This window comes from Panthera tigris, chromosome A1 (genome assembly GCF_018350195.1).
Source record: "Panthera tigris isolate Pti1 chromosome A1, P.tigris_Pti1_mat1.1, whole genome shotgun sequence".
Lineage (NCBI taxonomy): Eukaryota > Metazoa > Chordata > Mammalia > Carnivora > Felidae > Panthera > Panthera tigris.
In genome coordinates this window covers 71,661,109-71,688,045 of record NC_056660.1, presented here as the reverse complement: position 1 = coordinate 71,688,045, position 26,937 = coordinate 71,661,109, and the positions used below count along the sequence as shown (strand labels likewise).

Genomic DNA, 26,937 nt, shown 5'->3' with positions numbered 1-26,937 from the left:
ATTATATTGAACCCATAGAATAGCAATGCACTGTCATTGAATTATAGCAATAAATATAGCCTCAGAGCCTGTTGGACCTCCCTAATTTTACTGATAAGAAAGCACTAGGGATGAGGAGCAGATAGAAGGGATAGAGTGATATTTGGCACATAGGTATCTGCCTTTTATGATGATTGTCTACTCCCATATATGCTGAGTTCCTACAGATTCCAGAATGCATGCTTTGATCCTTTCCATGACTGCTTCATTAACATCCATGGGTTTCTCAAGACTTATTCCATAATTCATGGAACTGTTTGGCTCCTAAACGTGAATTATAGATACTTACACAGCCATAATTCAATCAGGACTGGAGAAGGGTCTGAAATGCCTGATTGGTGGGGAGTGGTGCTGAGATTTAGTACACTTGCTGCCTTTATCACCTCATTGACAAAATTTGTACATCTTGGTCTTTAATTATTTCATTAATAAGATCTTATAACTGATTATTCTGACTTGTCAAATTCTAAAAAAAATATGCACAGCTATATATTTTAGAGATACAAATGGAAATAAACTATCATTTAAATCAAACCATTGAGAGCAGTGTTTTAAGATGATTAAACAAATTGGTAAATAGTTTTTCTAAACAAATGGTTTACAGATTTATTATTGTTTAAATTACTTTCCATGTTGTGCTGTGAAGAATGTTTCCACATGGTTTCCTGCTTTGTCTGAAACAGCTTTTTATAGAGTTGGTCTTCTGAAATTTTCAGATATTTGAAAATAAATATTCCACATGGATTTGAATTTCATGAAATGCCCATTATTTGTAAATTGCCTTTAAAAAATAAAAAAAGTGCTAATATTGTCCTAAAGTGAATGGATTGTGCACAGGTTTCTTTTGTAGATGTAACCTAATTAAATATACATAAACAGAAAATACATTTTAAAAATGTATGCTTCTGTCTTTACTTCCATCTCTTGGTCTATAATATTTTCTGACAGGGGATTGTTCTCTGTTGGAGTTCCGATTTCTCTTTTAGAGGAAGCTTCATTCAGTTTTCTCTCTGTTATTTATGTGCCTGTGTGTATGATGTCAATCACTTCTCCCGGGTTCCTTGGTGGGTTTAATATCTGACTACAAGGCAAGATGCCAGTCTCTGATTGAGCTTTTAAAGAGTGCAGCCGAGAGAAGATGTCCTCTGGGCCTGAGTATGGTGTTCAAGATTCCAAGATTTCCCTAAACCTGGTCAACTAGAAGCCGCAGGGTATCAGATGCTGCCTCTTGTCCTCCTAATTTAAAGTACATGGAGGTAACCGTCAATACTTGACTGGTCATCCCGCCTCATCCACATAGCAAAGTATTTTAATTTTAAGGGGAAATGTTCACATGTTTAGAAGACTGTGTCACCCAGGCATTCCTTTAGCAATGTCCTCAAGGGTGAAACTAGTCCACGTCCTCAGAAACTGTGTCCTGAACGACCAGATCACTCACAGTCACACACACGCTCACACACGCACTCACGCGGGCCCTGCTCGGCTCTATGCAATGTCCTTGCATGTGCGCCGCGTGTGCCCCTCTCCGGTGCACAAGGCCATGCGGCCATGCACTGGCCGATTGCATGAGAGGAGCCGGTAGAGGAGAGCCCCGCTATTGCTGTGAGACTGACTGCCGGTGGCAGCCAGCGAGAAGGAACCTGCTAGCACAGACACTCCTGCTCCCCACCAACTGCAGTGCAGACTCCTCTCCCGCTTCCTCCCTCCAGCCCGTGGCGTCGTCGCAGCCCCTGCGGCAAAGACAACTCTGATAAAAAAAAAAAAAAAAAAAGCCGAGAGCAAAAAGCCCTGACCCCCCCACCCCCACCCCTTGCCCGCAGGCCCGGGGCCCGGGTGGCAGCAGCGCGCGCCTGCACGCCGAGCGCCGAGCCGCGGCCCCGGCCGGGTGGCGCGCGCCGACGGAGCGCGGGAGGTGAGGGACCGCGTCCCCGCGGGGTGGGCGCCGCGCCTGGCCCGCCGCCGCCGCCGCCGCCGCCGCCGCCGCCGCCGCGCCCGCGGCACCATGACCGCTGCGAGCACTGGGGTTACAGGTTGGTCACGGCCGCCCGAGGCCCCGGGCGCGCGCCGGTGGCCCTCGCCGGGCGGGGCCGGGTGGGCGGGGGGCGAAGGCCCGGAGCTGGGGGGGAAGGGGAGAAAAGGCGCCCCAGCCTCTTCGGGGAGGGGGTGCGGGCGGCCGTGAGGCGCCTCCCTGCCCCTGCGGGGGGATGCGCCTTCCCCGCCCCGCCTGAGCTCCGGTGGGCGCGGGGAGCCAGGGCCGCCAGATCCAGGCCTGCCCCGCCAGGCGCCCCAGGGGCAGGTGGTGCGGGCCGCGGCGGTCGCGGCCCGAGGCGCCCCCTTGGCACCTGAGGGCGAGCGCGCCGTGGGGTGAAGGGGACAACCCAGCTCCAGCAGGTTAACGAAAGGGGCCGGGGCCTTGCCCACCCCACCCTGCTCCCTGCTCCTGCGGCTTGCTGGGAGCTTCAGAGTCCTCATTTTATTAATTGGTCCTGTTGAGCAGCTGTCTTTAGGGTCCTGCCTAAGCAACAGCGTTTTGTCCCTTAGTCCTTAAGAGACTGGCTCGAATCTTAAGAGGGCCCCAGAATCCTGAGCAAGGAAGGGGCTGCCCCTCTGACTCGGAATTTTCCTCTTTAAGGATGGTTGATAACTCTGAATTCAGGTCTTTATACATTCTTGAAGCATCATAGGATAAATTATCAAGGACTTGTATTCGTACACGTGCAGGTTCAGGCCTCCTAAGGTTGTAGTCTTAATCTCGTGTTTGTGTATCCATCAGATAGGCCCAGATTTCCCTGCTGGTGGGTACCAGTAATTGACTGTGCTGTATACGGAGGCCAAGGTCGGAGGAGAAGACCTTTAATAGGGATAGGAAATTAACAGGAGGCTATTCTTTTACAGTTTATGCTTCACATTTTTATAGCTACGACTGTGATTTGATTCGATATTAAGTAGGAAAGGACAGGGTGGTCTATGACAGTTATTCCCCAGGCTGGTATATGGCAACAGTGGCTTTTTACATTCAAAGATTAAATTTCAGGGCACCTGGGTGGCTCAGTGGGTTAAGCGTCCAACTTCCGCTCAGGTCATGATCTCACAGTTCACGAGTTCCAGCCCTGAATGGGGCTCTGTGCTGACAGCTCAGAGCCTGGAGCCTGCTTGGGATTCTGTGTCTCCTCTCCCTCTGCCCCTCCCCCGCTCATACTCTGTCTCTCTCTCAAAAGTGAATAAACATTAAAAAGAAATTTTTTTTAAAAAAGATTAAGTTTCAACTATTCTAAATAAGAATCATGGCTTCTCAAACCTCTACAACAACAAAAATCCTAATTGATTGGGTTTTATTCTGTGGGCCTTTCCAGGCTGGATTTTTATTCTTCTGTGGTATATTTTCACCCAGCTATTGCTAAGGCCAGATAAAGTGAAGGAAAAATCAGGCTTGAGAGGAAAATTAAAAAGTGAACAGGCTCATAGGACCCCTTTTCTGTTCATAGAAGATGTGACATCTTGGCAGAAGAGATGTGGGGTCCCTAATAAGGACAGTGCTAGAACCTGTATAAAAACTGGAGATGAGGGGCTTATGGGTGGCTCAGTTGGTTAAGTGTTCAACTTTGCTTCAGGTCATGATCTCACGGCTTATGGGTTCCAGCCCCGCAGCATTGGGATCTGCGCTGACAGCTCAGAACCTAGAACCTGCCTTGGATTCTGTGTCTCCCTCTCTCTCTGCCCCTCCCCTGCTTTCTCTCTCTCTCTCTCTCTCTCTCTCATAAATAAACATTAAAAAAAAATGAAGATGAGTCAGGTCATGTGAAATGGTGGTAATGCAGTTATAACTTTAAAATTTTTTTTTCAACGTTTTTTATTTATTTTTGGGACAGAGAGAGACAGAGCATGAACGGGGGAGGGGCAGAGAGAGAGGGAGACACAGAATCGGAAACAGGCTCCAGGCTCCGAGCCATCAGCCCAGAGCCTGACGCGGGGCTCGAACTCAGGGACCGCGAGATCGTGACCTGGCTGAAGTCGGACGCTTAACCGACTGCGCCACCCAGGCGCCCCTGCAGTTATAACTTTAGATATGGCTTGCAAGGTATTCAAGAGAGGAAAAATACTTTTAAAAGAAAAAAGAAGTACTCAAAATTGTATAATTTCTTTGCTGTTTAGAGACAAAAGTTTGAGTGGCATTTTCTTATTTGCTTATGGCCTTTCTTTGAAATGTGTTCCATTTGTGTCTCTTTCCAGCATACATTTTGTGTGTGTGTGTGTGTGTGTGTGTGTGTGTGTGTGTGTGTACATACCTGGGCATGCATGTACATATTTGTTTTTATCCTTTATCAGTGATGCTGGGATAATTTCAGAATTTTCATGTTATATAAATTATCTCAGGGGAAGAGTCACAAGTGGATTTCCAGTTTGTGAAGAAAAAAAAAACCACATTTCCCCACAACATTATATCCTACTTATAAGCCGAGCGGTCGGCCAGGAGCAGGGAGTTCAGTGAGGAACCCTAAAATCTGTCAGGAAAGGCAACCATGTAATCAAGTGGACAGATAGGGAGACGTCCTATTTGCTAGTTTGGGTTTGGAAACTATGAGCCAGAGCTTAAAAAAATGATGAATTGTCTCCCAAAACTGGTAACAACATTTTTTTTAAGCTTTATTTATTTTGAGAGAGAGAGAGAGAGAAGTGGGGTGGGGGGGGGCGGTCAGAGGGAGAGAGAGAGAATCCCCAGCAGGCTCTGCACTGTCAGGGCAGAGCTCAATGCAGGGCTCAAACTCAGGAGCTGGGAGGTCATGACCCAAGCTGAAATTAAGGGTGAGAAGCTTAACTGACTCAGCCCCCCGGGGACCCCAAGGACACTTTAAAGGTTAACTATACATGTTATATGATTTTATCTTCTTCAAAGACCAATGCAAGAAGCCTTTATACCTTCAAAAGTCTTTGTGTCATTAAACATTTTTAAATTTATCCTTTGAATTTTAAGGTAATCAGACATGATGGAAATGACAGACAAGGTAGACAAAAGAGAATAAGCATCCACAGTCTAACAAATGAACACAAGTGATTATAATATCTATGTATTTGTTATGTCTTTTTATCTATTTTATCTATTATCTATGCCTTTTTAACTACATGACTTTGTGTAGTGAAATAAGGGCATTGTATAATTTTTATACTGGCTTTTCCACTTAATATTCAACACAAGCATTTTTTTCACTCTATAGTTTCTTACTAAAAAAATTCTAACTAGCTGTATACGACTATGCCCCATGAATATAGCCTCACTTCTATGGCCATACCTCTGTCATTGGAAGTTTGTTATTTTCAGTTTTCATCATTATAGTGTCCTGGTATATAGGGTATAGGGATTTATTTTTATTGATGTCTTTTATTCATAATAAGTTCCAAACAATGATATTCCTGGATTATCAAAGGTATTTGATAATCAAAATTAAATGGATTATCAAAGTTATTATGGAGATACATAATATATATTATGGATATACTGTATATGTATCCTCAAGTTGTTTTCCTAGAGATATAAATTTGGATAAGATGTTTAATATGCTTTCTGCAGTAAGTCTGCCTTGTTTTTAGTATTTGTGGATCATTTACCCTCTTTTTACAGGAATTAAAGAAGATAAAACAATATCTTGGATATATGACCTTTACACTAGGTAGAGTTGATCTTTAACAAATTCATCTATTTTTTAATTATGTTTATTTATTTTAAGAGAGAGAGGCACAGTTCAAGCGGGGGAGGGGCAGAGAGAGAGGGAGACACACAATCTGAAGCAGGCTCCAGGCTCTGAGCTGTTAGCACAGAGCCAGACGCAGGGCTCGAACCCACAAACCATGAGATCATGACCTGAGCCAAAGTCAGATGCTTAACTGACTAAACTACCCAGGCACCCCTTTAACAAATTCATCTAAAATCAAGATAATAAAATACACCTGTTAGTGTAAAACCAAAATAAGAATGTTACAGTAGTGGTAAGTTGGGGTGGGGTGGGAAATAGTAAGTAAATGCAAGAATGATGATGTTTGAGCTCAGGAGTCTAATTCTGGTTTTTACTTCCTACTCAGACTTGAAAAGAATGATCAAAGGACTTTATATAGTGAGAAACCTGTACCCCACAGGCACAGGGAGGGGAAGGCAGTGGGGTGTGGACTCCGAGGCATTTCTGGTAGTTTCGGCACAGATGGAATTGGACAGATGGAACGGATGGGCAAAACTAAGGTTCAGGCCACAGTTCCCTTGCAACTTGTACAAAAAAATCAGGAACAGACCTCCAGGCAGAACTCCTTCATTGGAAGGGGTGAAATCTAAAGTTGACTTCTGAAGCAGTTTCTCCATGAGACCCCGGGGCAGGCACAGCCATACCAGCTGGAATGTGCTCCAAGGACAGGGACTTACCCCTGGGTGCAGAGAGGGGCACAGGACTGGGGCTTCCGTGGAGGGAGTCAGGAGGTGAGAAGACCAAAGATCGGCACACCATGGCCGAAGGGAGAGTGTCTGCAGAGACTGAGAGTGGGACTTCTCTCCAATTATGCAAAGGAAAGAGAGGAGAGACTTTGTTTGGAGCAGGGTGATATGTCTGGAAGGCAGCCAACAGACACACACAAAGGAGTGCTCTTCCTGACGGGGAGATCAGAGCAAGGGAGCAGAAGCCTCCTTCGAAGTGAAATGTGATCCCTGTTTTCTTTTAGATGAAAACATATAATCCAAATATGCAGATGGAGGTGGCTTATAATGGACCAGGAAATACTAACAGAAAGTAGCTAATGTCTTATTATAGCCCAGTGAACACTTTGCATCTGAACAATTGGAAAGGGAAAAGTATCCCATCAGTATCATGATCAAGTTAAAAAATGTTTCTGGGTGGGCAAGATGGGTAAAGGGGGTCAAAAGTGTAAACTTGCAGTTATAAAATAAACAAGTCATGGATGTAATAATGCATGGCATGATGATGCTAGTTAATAATACTGTGTTGTATATTTGAAAGTTGCTAAGAAAGTAGATCTTAAAAGTTCTCATCACAGGACAAACATCATGAAGAGCTATGGTGATGGATATTAACCAGACTTATGGTGGTGTTCGTAAAAAAAAGAAAAGAAAAGAAAAGAAAGGAAAAATGTTTATCTGTCTACAAAGGGAGCATTTTGACTGCCTTTAACTGCTTTCATATACAAAATTAAATATCAGCAAGCAGTAAAATACTATTCTGAAAATGTGTAATTCTGCAAAATACCAGAAGGCAATTCTTGCATGATACTGATGTTGGAAACAAAATGAAATAGAAAAAAAGATAAGGAAATCCATATTAGGCAAGTCAAAGAAAAGGTGAAGTATGTAAATAATAGAACAGCTGTTTGAAACGTGATTGAGAAAAAAATGGACCTTAAAGAAATGAAAGTTACTATCTTTAATAAAGTTATCATTACGAGCCTTCTAGCAATGCCAGCTATCACAGCAATATAATATTTTTAGCCAAAAGTAGTTTTGTGTGTCTATTTTAGGAGACATGGTCCACAGATGCAGTAATTTCTCAAAGGATTCTGCAAACTACAGTGAGATAGCATTGCATGTCTAGGAAGTAAAGGAAACAACACAACAGAACCAGAGAGGGCAAGAAAGAGCATGATATTTAAAATCATGCATGAATTCATTATAAAATGGGAAAGCTTTAGACATGATAGAAAAAAGCTAAGAGCCATCACATTCCAGTGTTTAAGGCATATTAATAATAGCCATTCACACGTGATGGCAAGACCTGAGGAATGAGGTCAAGAAGAAGGAAAAAAAATAAAAATGGAGGTCAGTGAAGGAAGATGTTGGAGAAATTGGGTGTGCAGTCTTGAGAATGAGTAACTGGAATCAGATTTTCATCATGGAAGCAGAGAAGTGGGTAGTTGATTTATCAACAGAACAAAGGCTAACAGATCCTGGTGTTCAAACCAGCAGAAGGAAAGAGAAGGCATAGTGGAAAATAAATCCAGGATTTCAAGCTCGGGTGATGGTGGGTGTTTTTGTTCATATTTGCTCTGCCTAGACAAAACGACTAATGATTTCTTCATCTTTCAGGCAACGGTGTCTATAGATGAAACCATTTGCCATTTGCTTCATTATTTTCTCTCTCTGTTCTCTGTTGTCATTATGAAATCCATAAGTTTCACAGATCATTTCTGGAGTAGAGGAAGGAATTTTAAAAGTTACTTACTATTTCTAAAAAAGACATATTATGGAAGCCTATATGAGACAAGATACATATATGTTATCAGGCAAGATACAAGTCGGTGATAGCTTAAGAAACCAATAAATATATATTATAAAAGTGGAGATTTTAAAAATCCTGGATGATGTAAAACTGGAGTGAGAATCTCTCAAGTATGGAAACTTCCTTAACTATTCCTCCCAGGAGCTAAAACACAGAGATTAAAGTGAATATTGTGAATAAGGGCTTTAAATTTTTAGAAATAGAGCTTGTTGGGTTTGGAAACCCCTTTCCTTGAATTATTATTTCCATTTCCCTCAGTTTGATATATCAATACTTTATGGAGAAAAAAATATTAAACTCTGGGGAACCTCAAAACAATTTTCTCCTTTTTATTAAGTAAAAATTAAAGCAATATTAAAAAATAATTAGTGGAACTACACGATTTGTTTTTGCTTTATTCACTTCAAGAAATGAATAGCCATTTTCAAGGTATATTCTAGACTGAAAAGTTATAGTAGAAAACCCAAGTAAAAGATTTCTTAGTTATATTTTCATAAGACAAAAACCAAAATCTTATTCTTGTATATAAAGTATATTCCATTTAGTTCTTTTTTTTTTTTTTTTAGTAAATTCTGAAGTTCTCCGAGGAAGACTTAAGAATAGAATATACTGCATGTACATACACTTATAAATCAGATTTCTATTTTGTCTCAGATTCTGTTTTGTCTCAGTTGTTTATAACTAGTCTCTCGTATTCCCCCCACCCCTCCAAAAACCAGTCTTGACTCTGAAGTATAAACTCTGGAGTTGTTAAAATGCTCTTCTGAGCATCTATATCAGTGACCTCATCACTAATTGGGACCACTTCTGGGAGAGTGTGTTAGAATTGCCTGGGGAGGGTTTTTTTTAAATACGGCTTCCAATACTCCATCCCAGAAGGTTCTGACTTAGTATGTTTGACTTGAAGGATGCCTGGGGTTGAGAATGTTTAAGAATCTCCCTGGATGGGGACGCCTGGGTGGCTCAGCTAGTTAAGCATCTGACTTTGGCACAGGTCATGATCTCACAGTTTGTGGGTTCTAGCCCGATGTCTGGCTCTGTGAGGTCAGCTCAGAGCCTGGAGCCTGCTTCAGATGCTGTGTCTCCCCCTCTCTCTGCCCCTCTGCTCACATTCTGTCTCTCTCTCTCTCTCTATCTCAAAAATAAATAAAACATTTAAAATTTTTAAAAAAATATCTCCCTGGATGATGCAAAGATTCAGTAGTCATTAGAAACTACTATTTGGAAACTTTTCACTTTCTTTGTCCCAACTTTATGGATCCCTATTACAAAATTAAATGATCATAGAAAAAGAAATAAGTAACTCCTTTTGAATTTCCATCCCATTTAAGGACTGTATGCTAAAGTTTTGCCAACCACTATTTTAAACCATCCATCTTCTTTGTCCTTTGTAGATTCATTACAAGATTAAGCAACCACAATAAAAATAGATAATCTTCTTTTCTGATTTTTCATAATGTTTAAATGAGAGTAGCAGTTTATCAAGATAAAATGCCTGTCACTGAACTCTTGGGAGATGAACACCCCTGGAGGCTCTGCTGTGTGTGGAGAGAGGGAGGAACTTTTCGGGCTATTAAGATTAAGAAATGTAACCTTCTTACAAAATCACACCATCCACCCCTGGTGATTTTTATCTCTGACATTCTTATCTTAAAATGTTCTTATACCTGCACCGTACCCGGAATAAGTCACAAAATTATAAATGTATATCCTTCCCAAACTCAGAGTGAATGGCAGGGGCTTGTTCAAAGGATCGATTGGATTTTCGGACTAGGGGATAGAGAGAGGCTGATTGCCCTAATTTGTAATCGATACAATGATTAAGTGGCACAAATACAGCCCGGTGCCCTCTCCTGTTGATGGGCCAGTTTGGTTTGGGAAGCAGGGTATAACAACAAAGGAGTGTTAAAGCCATCCTAGTCTATCCTGGATTCCTTTCCAAATCCAGTGATTTTTCAAATGAGAGAAAATTCAATTTTCACAATTAAAACTGAAACAAAACAGAATTCTTAGTGAAGTGAGGACAGTTTTGAGGCATTTGTAGAAGGAACCAGAAAACAATAATATGTGGTTTTCCTTCGGGATTTGGGAAGTAGAATCAGTCTAAAGAGCGGGGACCATTTTCTGTTTTTGATCAGTGTTGCTGACAAAAGGGGCAGAGAAAGGAGGAGCTGGCCTTGGGGGTGGCCCTTTGAGATGTCTGGCTTCCTCTGCTTGGTGGCCCGCCTTGGGTGGCCCCTGTAGTCAGCCGAGACTGGACCATACATGTAACAGTCTGTTTTTGCATCATTGCATCCTGATTCGGCAAGGGCCAAGATGTAGATGAATAAGCACCCAAAAGAAAAGTGCGTTTGGAGAGAGAGTCAGATCTTGCTGCTGTGATCCCAGGGGTCAACATTTCAATGATGTCTTAGTTTTCCTGCTAAAGTGATGTGTTCTGCTGTTCGCTGAGGCAGACATAAGACTCAGGCTGCTTCTTTTTTTTTTTTTAAACATTTATTTATTTATTTACTTATTTATTTAGAGAGCTTGAGCATAGTAGGGTCAGAGGGAGAAGGAGAGAGAGAATCCCAAGGATTGGGGCTCAGTCTCACAACCGTGAGATCATGACCTGAGCCAAAATCAAGAGACCGATGCTTAACTGACTGAACCCCCTGGGCACCCCCTTTCTTTAAAGTTTATTAAGTTCCAGGCTGCTTTGAGAGAGAAAACAACACAGCCACCTGCGTTTTCTGCAAGCAATTAGAGGGAAAGAGGCATCTGGCCCATAAAAATTCATGAGCAAAGGGGACTGATGACAGGCTTGCTTGAGAGTGGCTAGGAAGGACTCGAAATGCAGCACTAGGGGCAGTCATGCGCGAATTGGGTTTTACTCCTTAGACATGGGAGAGGCAAGATTTGGAGAATCTCTGACCCTGATACCTGGGAAAGAAGATTCTAGTCACCAAGCCTCGGAATGGTTAGACTGAAAGACATAGACAACTGAATATCATGGGGGCAAAGATCAGGAAGTGACCTTGGGCAGGGCACTTACCATCTCTCAATGTCAGTTTCACCTATAAAATAGGAGTAGCAACACCTGCCAAACTGGGGCATGGCAAGAAGGAGGTGAGGTCATCCGTGCAAAGCTCTTAGCTTCACACATCATAAACTCTCAGCAAATGTTAGGTGTCATTTGTGTAAGCTTCACAACTAATTATTTTCATATTTTATTTGTTGTAAAGACATCACAAATGAATTTTATCACTGTTGCAAAACATTTGAAGTTTGCAAAGGTTCTTGAAGTTCAGACTTCCTGGATTCTACAGTTGTTTCCAACTCTTGTGGATTTGGACAAGAGACTTGTAATCTGTAAAATGGGGATAATACTAAAAACAACTTCAGAGACATGTAAAGGCCTTGGCATAGAGCCTGGCACAGAGCCAACTTTCCATAGATGTTTGCTTTCCTCTTTCAAGTGTGTGTTGGGGGAGAAAGAATACATAATGCTTAAGCTTTATTCTTTTCTAAAATTATGTACAGTAGTTTATGGACCATCACCCTACCATAAGAATTGATAAAATGCAAAAAAAAAAAAAAAAGAGCAGCTTCAAGAGTGTGATAACAGATTTTTTATCATTGGAAGTTTCTTGGGATGTAATGGATTGCAAAATGTAGATGGAGAAGTCCTGTCTGCAAACTCCACAATGTGTAGTCATTCTCTTAGAATGTTCAGAAGGTAGCCGGCCCACCTCTCGGCATGGCCCAGTGCATTATTTATTATTGGGATATTTTAGATTAAACAGCTATCGCTTGCTAACCTCTGATTGATAGCTTCCATTTAGTTCGGATTTTCCTTGACTGAAGAACAGCCATTCCAAAATAAAATCACAACCTTGACCATGTTCCAAGCTGTGGATTTTGAGAATGGCAGAAGGACTTCTTTCAATAAACCCTTTCTTCCTGCCCTGGTATATTCTCTGCAGAAAGCATACCCTCTTTTGCCCAGGTGTCATCAGTGGGATCTATTTTCTAAGTTCACATTCTCTGCATATTCAGTCAAGAATTTATGAAACTAAAACAGACTCTGGGAAATTAAGAAATCTGTCATCTGTAGGAAATTGAGACGGCCGTCTCTACTATAAGATGTTAAGATTATCAGGTGAGAGTTAGTAAATGCTTTTCTTTCCTTTTTTTTCAAAATTGTAGAGAAAAGGTAATAAAAACATAATAGAACATTTCTAGAATTCACCCTCGAGGAAAAAGACTGGATAGTGAATGACGACTTCAGAAACCGGAAAGTGACATTTAGATAGATTCTATGAGACATTTGATGATTTCTTTCCAGAAAAAAAAAATTTTTTAAAAGATACATTTTTAAAAACATGTGGCAGGAATAACCATAAAATGAATCATATAAACAAATAAATTCAATTTTAAGAAATGAGAAATGTCTGCACTATTTTCACAAAAAATAATCGATGCCAAGAGTTCATAATCAGGTTGTCTGATTAGACTATGTTGAAAAGTAGGTTTTTTTTTAAATTAACTCTAAGTTGTAGCATAGTTAATTTTAATTTTCTTAATGTTTATTTTTGGGAGAGAGAGAGAGAGACAGCGTGCAAGCAGGAGAGGGGCAGAGAGAGAGGGAGACACAGAATCCGAAGCAGTCTGCAGGTTCTGAGCGATCAGCACAGAGCCCGATGTGGGGCTTGAACCCACAAACCGTGAGATCATGACCTGAACCAATGTCGTATGCTCAAACAACTGATCCACCCAGGCTCCCCCATAGTTAATTTTAATAGTGCTGTAAACCATATTGTTTTGGTTCATATCCTGACTCATCTCTGTGCCTAAACTCCCTCATCTGTGAAAAGGTCCTTATAAGAATGGAATGACATGATACATGACATGCTTAGGACAAAGCCTGACACATGACAAGGCCTCAGTAAACGTTGTTGGAAGGAGTCTGTTTTTACATGGCAGTTGACCGATTTTGAGAGGGAGTCAACTAATGAGCTCACAGTTTTACCCCGGCAACTTCCTTATCTTCCAAAGCATTCATCATGCTTCCTGATGAATTTCTACAGGTGTGTGTGTGTGTGTGTGTGTGTGTGTGTGTGTGTGTGTGTTTGAGGATTGTTACCCTTTTTATAAAGCACTCAGACTGGGGAATATATATTCAGCTCCGTATCAAATTCTGTCTGTAATGCTTTTCCTTAAGCAGTTTTGATTATTAAGATCAAAGACAGTTATTGAGCACCACGAAGAAGGAGTTGCTGAGTGGTGGAGTACAGGTGGGGAAGTGCTGTGTGCCAGGCTGTAGAGGCTGCAGGAAGTGAGCTCACGAAAGCAGCTGTGCGTTGCTGAGACAGCACAGGACACCAGTTCCTGGTGCCTGTAGCAAAGAACTGAGGTGATCTGGGCTTGCAGAACCAGGAAGGAGTGTCAGGCACTCAGAATGAGTAAGAGGACCATCAGCTGAAGAGGAGGTGCAGTTATCAAGGGCTCTGAGGCTCCACCATATCCTGGAAATAGGAGGAAGGATGAGGGGTCAGGGGAGCATGAGGCAGGGCAGAAAGATTTTGGATCACAGGTAATAGACAAAAATAGTGGGGTTTCCCCCCTGATTTACATGGAAGACATAAAATGTGATGCTATATTCATTTGTTCTTTTTTTTTTTCAAGTTTATTTATTATTTGAGAGAGCGAGTGTGCACGCCTGCCCACAAGCAGGGGAGGGGTAGAGAGAAGGAGAGACAGAATCCCAAGCAGGCTCTGCACCATCAGCACAGAGCCCCATTCAGGACTCGAACTCAGAGACCTGAGCTGAGATCGAGTCGGGCACTTAACTAACTGCGTGAACCGGGCGCCCCAATATATTCATTTGTTCTGAATGGACATATCGTCTGTTGGGAAAGAAATTTGGCCAGCCAAAATGGGCAGTCTGACTTTACAAAGACAATGACGTTTGGCAGTTCCAGCATCAGGAATAAACATCACCTTTGTCTTCAAACTGTTATTGTGATGTGCTGAAGTACAATGGAAGATTTAAATGTGCATGTGGAAAGATGCAGCAAACTTGTTCAAATACGGATATCAGTGGTTGTTTTGGGTTTGGTGGCCATTTAAACAAAATAACAACACCCAAAAAAGAAGGAGAAATAGGAATACTTGAATTAAGAATTAAGATTGTATTGCTCAAAAAAATTGATAACATCAAATTAAGTTGTCTCCCAAAATACGTGGTGATACCTTTCTCACCTACATTGATACTTAATCTAGAAAGATGTGCTTTTACCTGTTTACCTGGCAGGGGCTCGCACATATGAGGATGTAAATGAGGTTAGGAGAGAAGAGAGACATGGAAAGGCAGATGTTTGAAGGTGGCGTTTATTTACAGTTAGGATTTTCTGTGCATGCATATTTATTGACAGAGAAAGATGTTCACAAGATACTGCAAATGAAAAAAACACAGCTGGTTACAAGGCAGTGTTTAAGCAGCCATTTAAAAATAAATACATGCATGGGAAAATATATATGGAAAAGAAAACAGCAGAGATACAATCCATATGCCATTGGAGAGCAAGTGTCCCAGCTAAAAGAAGTGTCATGAGGAGAGGGAGTGTATTTGACTATTGCTCTGTTTTGCCCAGGGGCTGGCACAATGCGTCCACTCAGCAGCTACTTTGCAAAAACAATTGAGTGCAATTCCTGATGGTTTTCACTTTGTCTCTCATTTTGTTTGTATTTTTTTCTAATTATCCTGCAACAAGGCTGCATTGTTTGTGTAATGAAAGTAGAATAAAAATAAAATGCGTTTCTTTTCCTTTAGCTTAAGATGTAGGTATGTGAGGTCTAGGCAGGGACCAGTAGTCAGATGTCCTGACTTGTCAACTGAATCTCGTTAGCACAGATCCAGGTGCATGTTGGGAATCAACTGTTCAACAAATATCCCTTGCCCAGGGAGGTAGTGTGGAGCCAGCAATAAGGTAGTGAAAACATAAGAGTATCATTAGGTGGAGGTTGAAGAATCAGTATGCACTGGTGACATGCTCTCCTTTAATTAAACGTGTCGCCTGTGTCAGGAGCACGGGGCATTGGGATTCTAGGAGGAAAGAGACCAAGTGTGCTTTGTTAGTGCTAAATTCACATCACCTAACACAATGGTTGGATAAAAAAATTTTTAATGTTTATTTATTTTTGAGACAGAGAGAGAGAGAGAGAGAGCAGGGGAGGGGCAGAGAGAGAGGGAGACCCAGAATCCAAAGCAGACTCTAGGCTCTGAGCTGTCTGCACAGAGCCCGATGCAGGGCTTGAACCCATGAACCAGGAGATCATGACCTGAGCCAAAGTTGGACACTTAACCGACTGAGCCACCCAGGCACTCCTGGATAATTTTTTTTTTTAAATATATGCAAGCATGAACGAATGAGAAGCTTCTGCTAGCAATGAAGGCTGATTTTCCAAAGACATAACACTAAAGCGTGGGGTAAGAAGTCTGAGAGATATCATTGCACATTTTATTTTCTTCATTTCCTTTTAAAAACCCTGCATGAGTTGAGTTAGGGAATACGAAGGATTGATGTGGGATTGACAACAGATCACTAAGAGACCCCAGCTGGAACAAAGGAGCTGAGATCACTGAGAAAGATTGGAGGTTGGAGGATGGGGATGGGAGTGATGAGACGCTTGGCCAATTCAAGTGGAGCCTGTGGATGTGAGCATGACCAGAAGTGCAGGTAAAGCTCAATGGAACTAAGCATCCTTACAACCTACAGTTCGTTAAGGCAGGCAGTCCATAAACTCTGAATGCCTTTGCTGTTCCCTGCACGAGCCACAGTGCCTGATATCATGGTGAATGTGCAGTCTTTTCTGTGTGAATGAGTGAATGAATGGATGGATGAATGAGAAATAAGGGGATAGGCTGAGGTTTTCTGGGTTACAGGAGAGACCGTTAAGTGTGTTGGGAAGTTGGTTTCTATTATAAAGAACGGGACATAATAGAAAGGCTGAAAAGCTGATGTCGGTGGTAGTCCAGACCTGAAGCCCACGGCCAAGCAAGGACTCTAGTAATGGGGCAAATGTGAAGGAGGCCATGTGCACCAGGACGGAGAATCTGTGTAGTCCTTCTGCACATACGAGGACCCGAAGAGCTCGGAGTAGGAAGATCTGGGAATTGAGAAGAAAGAGTGAAGCACGAGCATGTGGGACTGGTATGGACCTGTCCCGGTGATTTTTAAGTGATGACAGTGTTGGTATGGCCTGTGTCTGGCCTGCAAAGCAGCAGAGTAGATCCAGGACTCAGGATCCAGACACCAACAGATGGTGATGGAAACTCTAAGAACAGATGCTCATTTAAGGGGTTAAGTACAGAGGACAGACACAGGGGACGACAGGTGAAGGACATACTGTAAACCGTCATTTAGAATATGGAAGATTCAAAAGAGTTTAATGCAAGCCCAAGAGAGTTACAAGGAGAAGAATTGAACCATAGTGTTGCAAGCACTTTGCAGTTAAAAGAAAACTGGATATATCACTTGCAGTTTGGTCAAGAGAGAGCTGCAATGTCCTAAGCAAAGTGTATGCCAATAAAAGTAGAATGTTCACATCACAGAATACAAAACTGGATTTTAACCATTTAAAAGAGAGCAATGAACCCAAATAGGTTTTCTCCCTGAATTGCCGTTAGTTGTTTCCGAGTGAAAGATTTATCAACGAACATATTGTAACTGTGCAGCCTTCTCCTGCTATTGAACTATTTAAATACCAACCACTTTTAATAAGGGCAGAACAGCTACCAGAAGCCTTGCCTTTTAAATTTAGTGCACTGCCTTATGAAGGACACTTCTTTAAGCAGAAAAAAAAAAAGCATTATAAATACATATTAGTGATAAGGCTAAGATACACAGAAACGATTTCCTATCAAAATAATCAGCTTACCTGGGATACTTAAACATACCTGCTGGTCTTTATCGGTGGAGTAATAGGTTTGCTGTACTTGGTTATATTGTTTCAGCATGAATGAATGTGTAAAATCGTAATTGCTGTGCAGAAACAAAAGTTTTTATAATCAATTGCCTCAAATTAATTTTGGACTCTTCACATGTTTGTAATGTTAATTCGTTTTACTACTTGAGTGCTTTACCTAATATTTAATATTGTTAAATTAGCCAAAACCTCAGTGATGCAGGAGCTAGTTGTTGAGTTCTAAATGTATTTGTGGATTAACCAGGTTCTATGAGAGTTTGAACAGATGGTTTTCTTGGGCCCTGTTCAATTTGGTGGCATTTTTGCAGTAGGTAAAGTTTGGGACAAAGTGTATGACAACTAATATCAGTCATTATAGGTGCACGGTTTTGATGGGTCAAATGTAACCAGCATAGAGATTAAAAAATAAATAATCTTGGATGTCTAGTTCTTTAGAAAAAGAAATCCATAATGAAAAAATCGGCTTTGCTTCAGATGGGATATTTATAATAAAAAGTGCATGAAATTCATATGCAAAGGTATCACATTTATACATCAAAAGTTTTTCAGACTGTAACTTATGGTCAGATCATAAGAGCAATAAATGGCCATTCATAAATCTCCACTGACTCAGTGAAAAAGGTATTATGATTAGTGGCTAGGTCTATAAAATTTTCTTGTATCATCTTCAAACAACTTTGTAAAACCACTCTTTATTTCCTTTGTGTTGTGTAATCTTGAAGGATTTCTTAAAGATTCAGTATCCTGTTTTTGGGTACATAGGAGCCTGTCATTCAAAAAGCATCCCAAATTGAGGCCACCAGATGTTTGCCTCCATAGTAAATCAGAGAGCAAGCATAATTTGAATATTCTGCATATATTTACATATCGATGTCAAGAGTCCCTAACTCCAATTATGTAAAATAAAATTAATTAGTGCAGCCTACTGCAAAGCCCATATTCAAATCCAATATTCAGGGCAAGACAGCCTGGAAATACCTAGCACATCTTAAAGCCAATTAGCTTGATTTCTTCTGGGAATCCAAGGGCTGGGCAGACACACCTACCTGGTGCATCCAGGAGAGCATGGGCATAGAAGGAGGTACCCAGACACAGAGAATCAAAGTCAAAGCTGATTTGTCCTGAGCTGCTGTGGTTTGTTCTCTTTCCCAATGAAAATCGCCATGGCATATATTTACAGAGACTGCAGACACATTTCTTGTTATTCTCATGCTCCCCCGAGAATTGAGTGGCCCTCGTTGTCCCTTTAGTTAGAGTTCTTCATCTAGCAGATAGGAGAGCCAGTGCCCCTTCCTGGTGTTAAAACTACTGTGTTTTCCTGACTCAACATTTCCATGGCTGTTCGCCGCCTGGACCTTTTCCCTCTCTTACCTGCCTTTCAAAATCCTGATCAGTCCTCAGCATCAGTTCGGACCATGACAAGCACTTAGGCTTTGTAGTCAGACGAACATCTTTTACATTTCAAGTTTGCTTGGATGGGGCCTCAGTCAAGTTATTAACCGCCCTGAGGCTGGCATTTCTCATGCTTGCATGAAAAGACAAATGCTTCCTTTCTATTGTCAGTTGTAAAGATGAAGTAAAAGATTATTGCTAAGTGTGCAAAACATAGTATATATCCAAAAAATGTTAGCTTTGCCTCTTCCTTTAAGACTCAGTCCAGGTGTTGGGACACCTGGGTGGCTCAGTGGGTTAAGCATACAACTTTGGCTCAGGTCATGCTCTCACAGTTGGTGAGTTTGAGCCCCATGGAGGGCTCTCTGCTACGGAGCCTGCTTCGGATCCTCGGTCTTCCTCTCTCTCTGCCCCTCCCCGGCTCTCTCTCTCTCTCTCTCTTCCTCTCTCTCTCTCTCTCTCTCTCTCTCTCTCTCTCTCAAAAATAAACTTAAAAAAACAAAGGATTCAGTCTAGGTGTTAATCAAATGAGAAGTCTGTGGACTCAGGGTAACCAGGCACCGCCTGCCTTTGTGTCTCTTCTCAGATTATATTGTACTTGTTTGCTGTTCATGTCCTGAGGGCCCGGCATAGAATAGGCCCTCCTTCAATGGCTGCTGGACTGTAGAAAGTGATAGCCACTGGATAGAAGGAGGTGACACATATAGCAAGATGTGGATGCCTTGGAACTGTGGCGATTGAAGAGGCAAGCGGGCATCTCCTCTCAGTCTTCAGTGTGATTTGGATTTACTTCAAGATAACTGGAAGGATTGATGCAGTCACAGTCTTCGTAAAAGACAGAAAAAATTAGAGTAGGTTCTGCCCAAGTCTTTCTGCCCCACATCCTCTGTGTCAAGGACAGCTGGGAACTCAGTTTGGAACTACCATTGGAGATAGATGTTTGTGAATGTCACATTCAGTTAACTTGGGGGGAAATCCTGCGAAAGATCTGAATATTTCATCTGGATTGGTCACCTGTGCTCTAGCACAGACCGCCTTTAAGTGGGGACAGCTCTGGATGTATGAACATAGACCTCAAAAAAGTTCCTACTAATGCATGTGTCCTAAAGGGCAAAGCTAATCTACCCCAGTTCACCTAGACTAGTGCTCTCTAAACTGGCATGCAAATTGTTTATGAAGTGCACAGGATGATCTGTTGTGTTGAGAGAGAAGAAAAAATTCAAACTTGGATTGATGTTTCATCTCATGCTTTTAAAATTTCTATTTCTTTTTCTTTTTGCATGTGCTTATCATACACAATATAATCGATCCTGTGTATAATTAATGTATGCATATGATTACACGGGGGACTCTGCTTTGGAAGTGATCGCGGTCAAGATGGTTTAGGTGACTAACATAACTGTCTCTCTTCTTCCAGACTGCAGTTTGGTACTTGCTCACGAGAGCTAACTCCAGCATGCTCAAAAGGAAGCAGAGCTCCAGGGTGGAGGCCCAACCAGTTGCTGACTTTGGTCCGGATGAATCTCTGTCAGACAACGCTGACATACTCTGGATTAACAAGCCAGTAAGTTTCTTTTTTGAAGAATGGAGAAGCACATGCTGATTGAAAAGGAAATTTGATTCATATAATTCAAAAATCATGTGCCTTTGGCTTTGAAATGACTGTTTGAGCTGTAGTAGAATATGGATGAGTCTCAGAGTCTGGAAGTTGAGAGCAATTCAGACGGAATAAAGAGGTGCCGCTGTGAGTTATTCACATAGGAAGGTCTTCTGGGTGGCCTGCTCCCGCCTCTCCCCCCTCCGTCATGCTGTCCTCAGCGTAGCGATAATGCCACTTCTCAGTCCGATCCAAAGCCGGAGCCCCAGATGAGTAATCTGTTCTATCAGACTCCCTTTACTCATGGTTCTTAGTGTGCATGAATCTGTGAGGGGATAATCGAATGTTTGGAATTAAAAGTTGTCTTCTGAGTTACAAGTTTTGAGTAGAAGTAAAGGTTAATGAGATAGTGCATAGTGCCTCTGAAGAATTTTGTCACCTTTTTTGCCTAATTAAGGTGATGAAAACTTGAGGGGAACATTTGGTACAATGTCACTGGACTAGATAGTGTAGCAGCCAGGAGGTAGAATGGCATGTTCCTGGGTCTTCAATGCTCATCTCTACCACACAGAGTAAGCTCCACTGTATTAGTGAACTCACAGCAGAGGCAGAAGGAAGGGAATGAACTCTTACACTCGCAGTGATTGTCTTTCCCCTGACCTGGGTAAATATCATCTGCCCTGTCTCCCCCCGCTTTCTGGTCTTCTTCTTCTAAGATGCCCTCCAGACTACGTGTCTGACACGCTCAGATTTCTCCCTACATTTCCATTTCTGTTCACATTGCCCTTTTGCCTTACAGTCATTGAAACATTCCTATTACCTGCATTGCAAATTAAAACGCATTAGTGTTACATTGAAGACTCTTTATATTCTGGCTCTAAGAGCCCGGCAACTGTTCCTTCCTGGATGTGCACACTGTCCACTTGAGCCTCAACATTGTCTTCCTGTTCCTCCGAGATATCCGGCCAGTTCACACGGTTTCCCTGCCCCGAGGCCTTTCCCAGCCTCTGATGAGTCAAATCCTCCTGCTTCGTTAAAGGCTGAACTACATGACCACAGAAGAGTCTCTTAAACTTTCAGTCCTAGTGTGTTCATGTGGACCGGAGGCTGCTTTCAGCATTAAATGATGTAAAGTATGTGAAAATATTTAGCACATTGTATGTACTGAACAGACATTAGTTTCCTTCTTTGTCTTCACCATGCTGGTGAAATATTTTAATCTCAGTATCATGGTTTCCAAATAGTGTGGCTTAGAGCACAAGTTGAAGATAGCGTTTTATGGTGTCACGTGGTAACTTTGGACCATTTTTGCAGTGGGTTCACTCCTTGCTACGCATCTGTGCCATCATCAGCGTTATCTCTGTCTGTATGAACACGCCCATGACATTCGAACACTACCCCCCTCTTCAGTATGTGACTTTCACTCTGGATACTTTGTTGATGTTTCTCTACACCGCCGAGATGATAGCAAAAATGCACATCCGGGGTATTGTCAAGGTGAGTGTTTTCTAACCAAAATGCATGGAGAATCTGAAGTAGTTTAATAATATTTTCCTTTTCGTCTCAGTAAAACAAAAACATCTCTTTATCCATACTGAAGTTTTTAAAAATTGGGCATAACTCCAGGGATTGGTGAAAATATGATGCCTAAGAATATTTAAAAAGTGAAATAAATTGTGTAAGATGCAAAGCCTTGGGTTATCCAGGAAGGAGCTAGATGGTCTGACTACTGGCTTCATGGCCAGAGTAGGGTTGATTCTGCCACATACAGGTGAACCCGTGGCCTGATGCAGTGACCAGCCCACGTGTGGTTCCTGTGGATTTACAGGATGCAGAATAAATGTTACATGATGAAGTCACAGTGTGATGGTGTTCAGAATGTCTTTAGTCCGAGGTGTCCTGAAGATAGAAAGTGGTGAAGAGAAAGGACACGAGATGGAAAGCAAGAGTATAATAAAAGGAAGTTGTGGCATGCAATTGGCACCATTGGGAGACAAAAAATAAATAAAAAGGAAAAGAAAGAAAAAGCAAAGGAAGGAAAGTTCTGTCTGAAGATATCCCTTCTATACCACTGACCTTCACACAGAGGATAAAACTATGTAGATGACATGTCTAAAGTATTTGAAATTGTGCTATGTAGGGAGTCAGTGGTGTGATGAAATTGCAGAATGGACAAGTAAGGGTCTGTGAGTGACAGATTTGACTCAAACCTTAGCTCTTTCCTTTACTGGCTGTACCAGCATCTCCAGTTACATAATTTTGGTAGAAAAGGGCCTTATTTTGTACAAGGATTTTAAGAATCTAATGAGATGATGCATAACATGAACTTACGGGCCACTGCTTCTCTTTGTACATAATTCATTGTGCGTTATCCTTAAAAGAGAGGGATCACAGTCAATGCATTACTCTTTTCATTTTTAACTTTTTGAAAATCTTTTTCTTATGGAAAATTTTAAGTTCACACAAAAGTGAAGATTAGAGTTGTAGTGAATCCCTATAACTCAATATCAACAATTATCAATATTTGCCAGACTCTATTCATTTTAAAGCAAATCTGAGAAATCAGGTCATTTCAGATGTAACTCCATATGCATTGCTGGTAAAATGTTTAAACCATTACCATTGTGCTATTATTGCATCTAGCAGAATTAACAATAATTTATTAATGTAGGCCAGTACCGATTCATATTCATATTTTTCCCAATTGTCTAAAATATTTCCTTTTATAATAAGATAGCTTCTTTGAATCAGGTCTCACACAAGCTCCACAAAGGATATTTGTTATATTTTTAAATCTCATTTAAGTCTCTTTAAGCCCATTAGTTCTCAACTCCACAAACCTTGCAAAAAAAATTTTTTTTCATATCATGGATCCATTGGGAAAATGAGTCTTCTGTAGAAAGTTCTACATTCTAAATAAATGGTGAATTGCTTCCTAGTGGTTCCATTATTAGTTTCTCTATATTCCATATTCCCAGAACCATTTTGACTTTGTAGACAACGATGTACATGGGCGCCTCTTTCCCCGAGTGGTCATCACAAAGTATTTTGTAAAACTTACAGATATTTGCCAATCTGATGGGTGAGATATGGAAACGCAGTGTAGTTTTAATTTGCATTTCTGTTTTGAGAGTGAGGTTGAGCCTGATTGTATGCAAAGGCCATTTTCAAGTTGTGATTATTTTTCATTCAAATTTTGGGTACTCATTGTGTTAGGAATATTAGCCCTTTGTGATGTAAATTGCATTTACTTGTCCCTACTTATCATTATCTTTGCTCATGGTTTTTCAAGCCACACACATTTCTTCCTATCCCAAATCATGTGCTGTCTTTCCATTCTACCAAGTCTGCCCTTGTGTCTTACAGGAGTGTTTTATACTTCTCCTTATATACATTTTGCACATTTTTTGTTATATTTATGCTTTGGTGTGTTATTTCATCTTTTTCCTATCAGTATGGGGTCTTATCTTCTATTAGCTATTGCAACTTGCTATTGTTCTTTTAAATGAAGGCTGTTATTTTATATGTTGATATTATTTCCTGCTACTTTACTAAATTTACTGAATTCTGCTTTTCCGTTATTTCTTTTGGTATTTCCATATCATCAAATCCTATAAAAATAAAGACAGTTTTGTCTTTTATTTCCAATGCATATGCTTCTAATTGCTTTCGCTTACTTAATTGAGTCAGCCAAATTTTAAAAAGTATTAGAGGTGGTGAACGTAGTTGCTTAACCCCTGGCTTCTTTAGAACATCTCTAATGTTTCCTCATTAAATAATTAGAAGGATTGAAGTTTGAAGTATGTATATCTTATCAGATTAAGTGAATAAACATCAATTACAGTTTTTGACTGTTGTATCATGAATAGCTTTTAAATTTTGTTGAATGATTATTTTTCTCTTTAGCTCTTGTAATAGGGTAGATTTCCTAGTATTGAGCCATCCTTACATTTCTGGAAAAACCTGAGTGGGGTCACGGCACAGTTTAATTCTGGTTTAATGTGCAATTTATTATACTTGCTATTATTTTCCTTCTTTTAATTTTGTCTGATCTTTGTCAGGATTTGATATTAGATTTTCTGTGTGTGGGGGGAGGGGTGCACATGCACTCCTATGCTCTATCTTGAAATTGTTTTAACTTCACGAGTTTGGTACAAATCTCCTATGAAACCATCTGGTCCTAGTGCTTTTTTTTTTTTTTTTTTTGTTGGAGCTCCTTTCTATTTCTGTTTCTTCTATGGAAATTGTTCTGTCTAGACTTGTGTGGTCTATTGGGATCTGTTTGGTGAAGTTACTCTTTTAGGAAATTATCCACTATTTAGTTTAATTTGTTAACATAAGATTGTTTAAATAATTTTAATTTTCTCTCTTTGATTAGTACTTTCTCTGAATTTTGAATCTTTTGTTAGAGTTTCTTTAGGTTATATTGGCTAGTATTGTTTGTTTTGTTTTGTTTCATTTTGTTTTAGATTAGCCAATTGGTTTACTTAGAATTAGCTTAATCGTTCTAACTCAATTTTTACTTTTGCCTTTATTAATTAATTAATTTATTTATTTTTTGCTTTTTTGGTTTACTTTTTTAGTCTATTCCTAGATTTTTGAAGATGTTTCACATTGTCATTTCTTGAGATTTTTAAATATGGTACTTGATTGCCTCTGGTATAAATGTGACTATGAGACTGCTTTTTCCTTCTGTGTGATCTTTTCTTTTGAATACTGAGAGTCTTTCCTTTTTTAGTAAAGCCAGTAGCTTTATGAGAATACATCTTTTGTTGACTATTATGGATATAGGTATATCACATGATATTTATTTTATTCCATCCTGTCTTGTTGTTCTTCAGGATTTCTTTTGTATTCTAATTACTCCAGGATCACGTTTTGGTCATTTATTTCCATCATTTTCTTTACATGTGTTTTGTTTCATTTGTTTCATTTTTATCTTTACATGTGTTTTGTTTCATTTGTTTCATTTTTATCTTTTTTTTTAAATTCTGTTTCCTTTACTGTACTCCCCATCTTGTGCTCCTTCAAGTTTACTTCCCTTTCTAAAATTTTTTTTCCATTTCTTTCTAATTCTAATTATTTCCTGAACACTTTCCTGTCTTTTTTTTCATAGTGTCCTATTATTTAGACATCATTTCTGTACTTCCCTGTTTCCAGTTTTGTGGTGCTTTTGCAGCATTTATTTTTCTTAATTTCTTTTGATCATTTTGTTATATACTACTGGAGTTTTTATGTTTTATATGTTTATTTTTTGTGTTTCTTATATTTTATACATTATTTTACATATTTATATGTAAAATATACATCATTTTACATATTTATAAGGACTATGATCATATATGTAGTATTATATAATCTAATATATGATTATAATATATTCATAAGGACTTGGTCATAATCCTTTTGTTCTGTTATCTTTGTTGTTGTTGCTCTTGTGAAATGGGTAGAGTAGCTTCCATACGTTATCAGGTTGAGGATTCCCTACCCCGTTGTTACCATGAAGTATAAAATATATAGCTTCTCTGTGTGGTGACCATCCCAGGTCATATCTCTACCTCCTCTGAACTGCTGGTCCTCTTGTCTAATCCTTCCTATCTTTTGTCCCTCATGTCCCTGCCCTACCCACTTTGGATTCTACTCCAGGAGATTTTATTTAGCTTGGGTCTCTGGTCTCCCTGTAAGGAGTTTTTATTAGGTACATTTGGGAGATTAAGATATTCTGTTACCTCTGATCTTTCTGCAACCCTTTGGTGGGCACTTTGTTTTTATTACTTATTTTTGTTTTGTTCTTTTATGTTATATTCACCTCCAATTTGTAGACTGCTCTATTTACATTTCTAGGAATTTTGCTATGTATTCCCAGATTCACTTAGTGAGGCTTCCCCTGAGTATTTCACTAGTATTTGTTAGTAGTTTCAGTATGAAATTCTTGGATCAGCCATAACTTCCCTGCATGCTTTCCTTCTATAGCCTCCCCAAGCTGCGATCTTGAGTAGGTGTTGATACTGTCAATAGTTTTGGTCTTTATTTTGGAATGCATTGTCACATAGCTTTATTCAAGATTATGTCCATGAATATTTTTTTCTATGCTATCTCACTTGCTTTCGTTTCTTAGGAAATTTGGGAGATTCAAAGAACTACCATTATGATCTTACCCCAACTGAAGTCAACTGCTTAACCTTTAAAGCAGTTTATTTAGCATATACTTTGTGTTGGACACAGCTGCTTACTCTATGACCAAAGAAGAAAATTCTGGCTGTCTTTTTTTTTTTTTTTAAAGGAAGTGGTGGGAGGTCTCTTGAGCATATTGAGCGAATTTGGCACTGGAAGATCAAGCTTACACAGTACACTCCAGGGAGCTCTGCACTCAGGGCAGCAATGAGCTCAGCTCAGGTCACACATCGCAGCAATCTGGTCCACATGCCACCACTGCTGACTTTGTGAACATTGCCCCAGGTTCTCTCTGTCTTTGTCCTCAGAAGTCAAGGTTCACAATTGTGAGAGTGAATATCTGATTGGCCAGGTTATATTAGGGTTTGGAGGAGAAGTCACGGGAGAAATGCAGTCTGATGCACCTGATAGTGGAGACAAAAAGGACAAGAGTGAAGCTGGAAGCTTGTCTAAAGATACATTGATTAATTCCCTGAACACTGCTCTCAAAGCGTTTGT

At 40.4% G+C, this 26,937-nt stretch overlaps 1 protein-coding gene across 1 annotated transcript in view; it reads left to right on the top strand.

The window, feature by feature from the left end:
* The first annotated feature begins 1,987 nt into the window (after positions 1-1,987).
* NALCN (sodium leak channel, non-selective) overlaps positions 1,988-26,937 on the top strand; it is a 316,988-nt gene continuing 292,038 nt past the window's right edge. The window contains 3 exon segments of the mRNA XM_042979769.1: positions 1,988-2,069; positions 20,086-20,232; positions 21,580-21,762. Of these exon segments, the coding sequence (XP_042835703.1) occupies positions 20,125-20,232; positions 21,580-21,762 (291 nt within the window). The 5' untranslated portion in view covers positions 1,988-2,069; positions 20,086-20,124.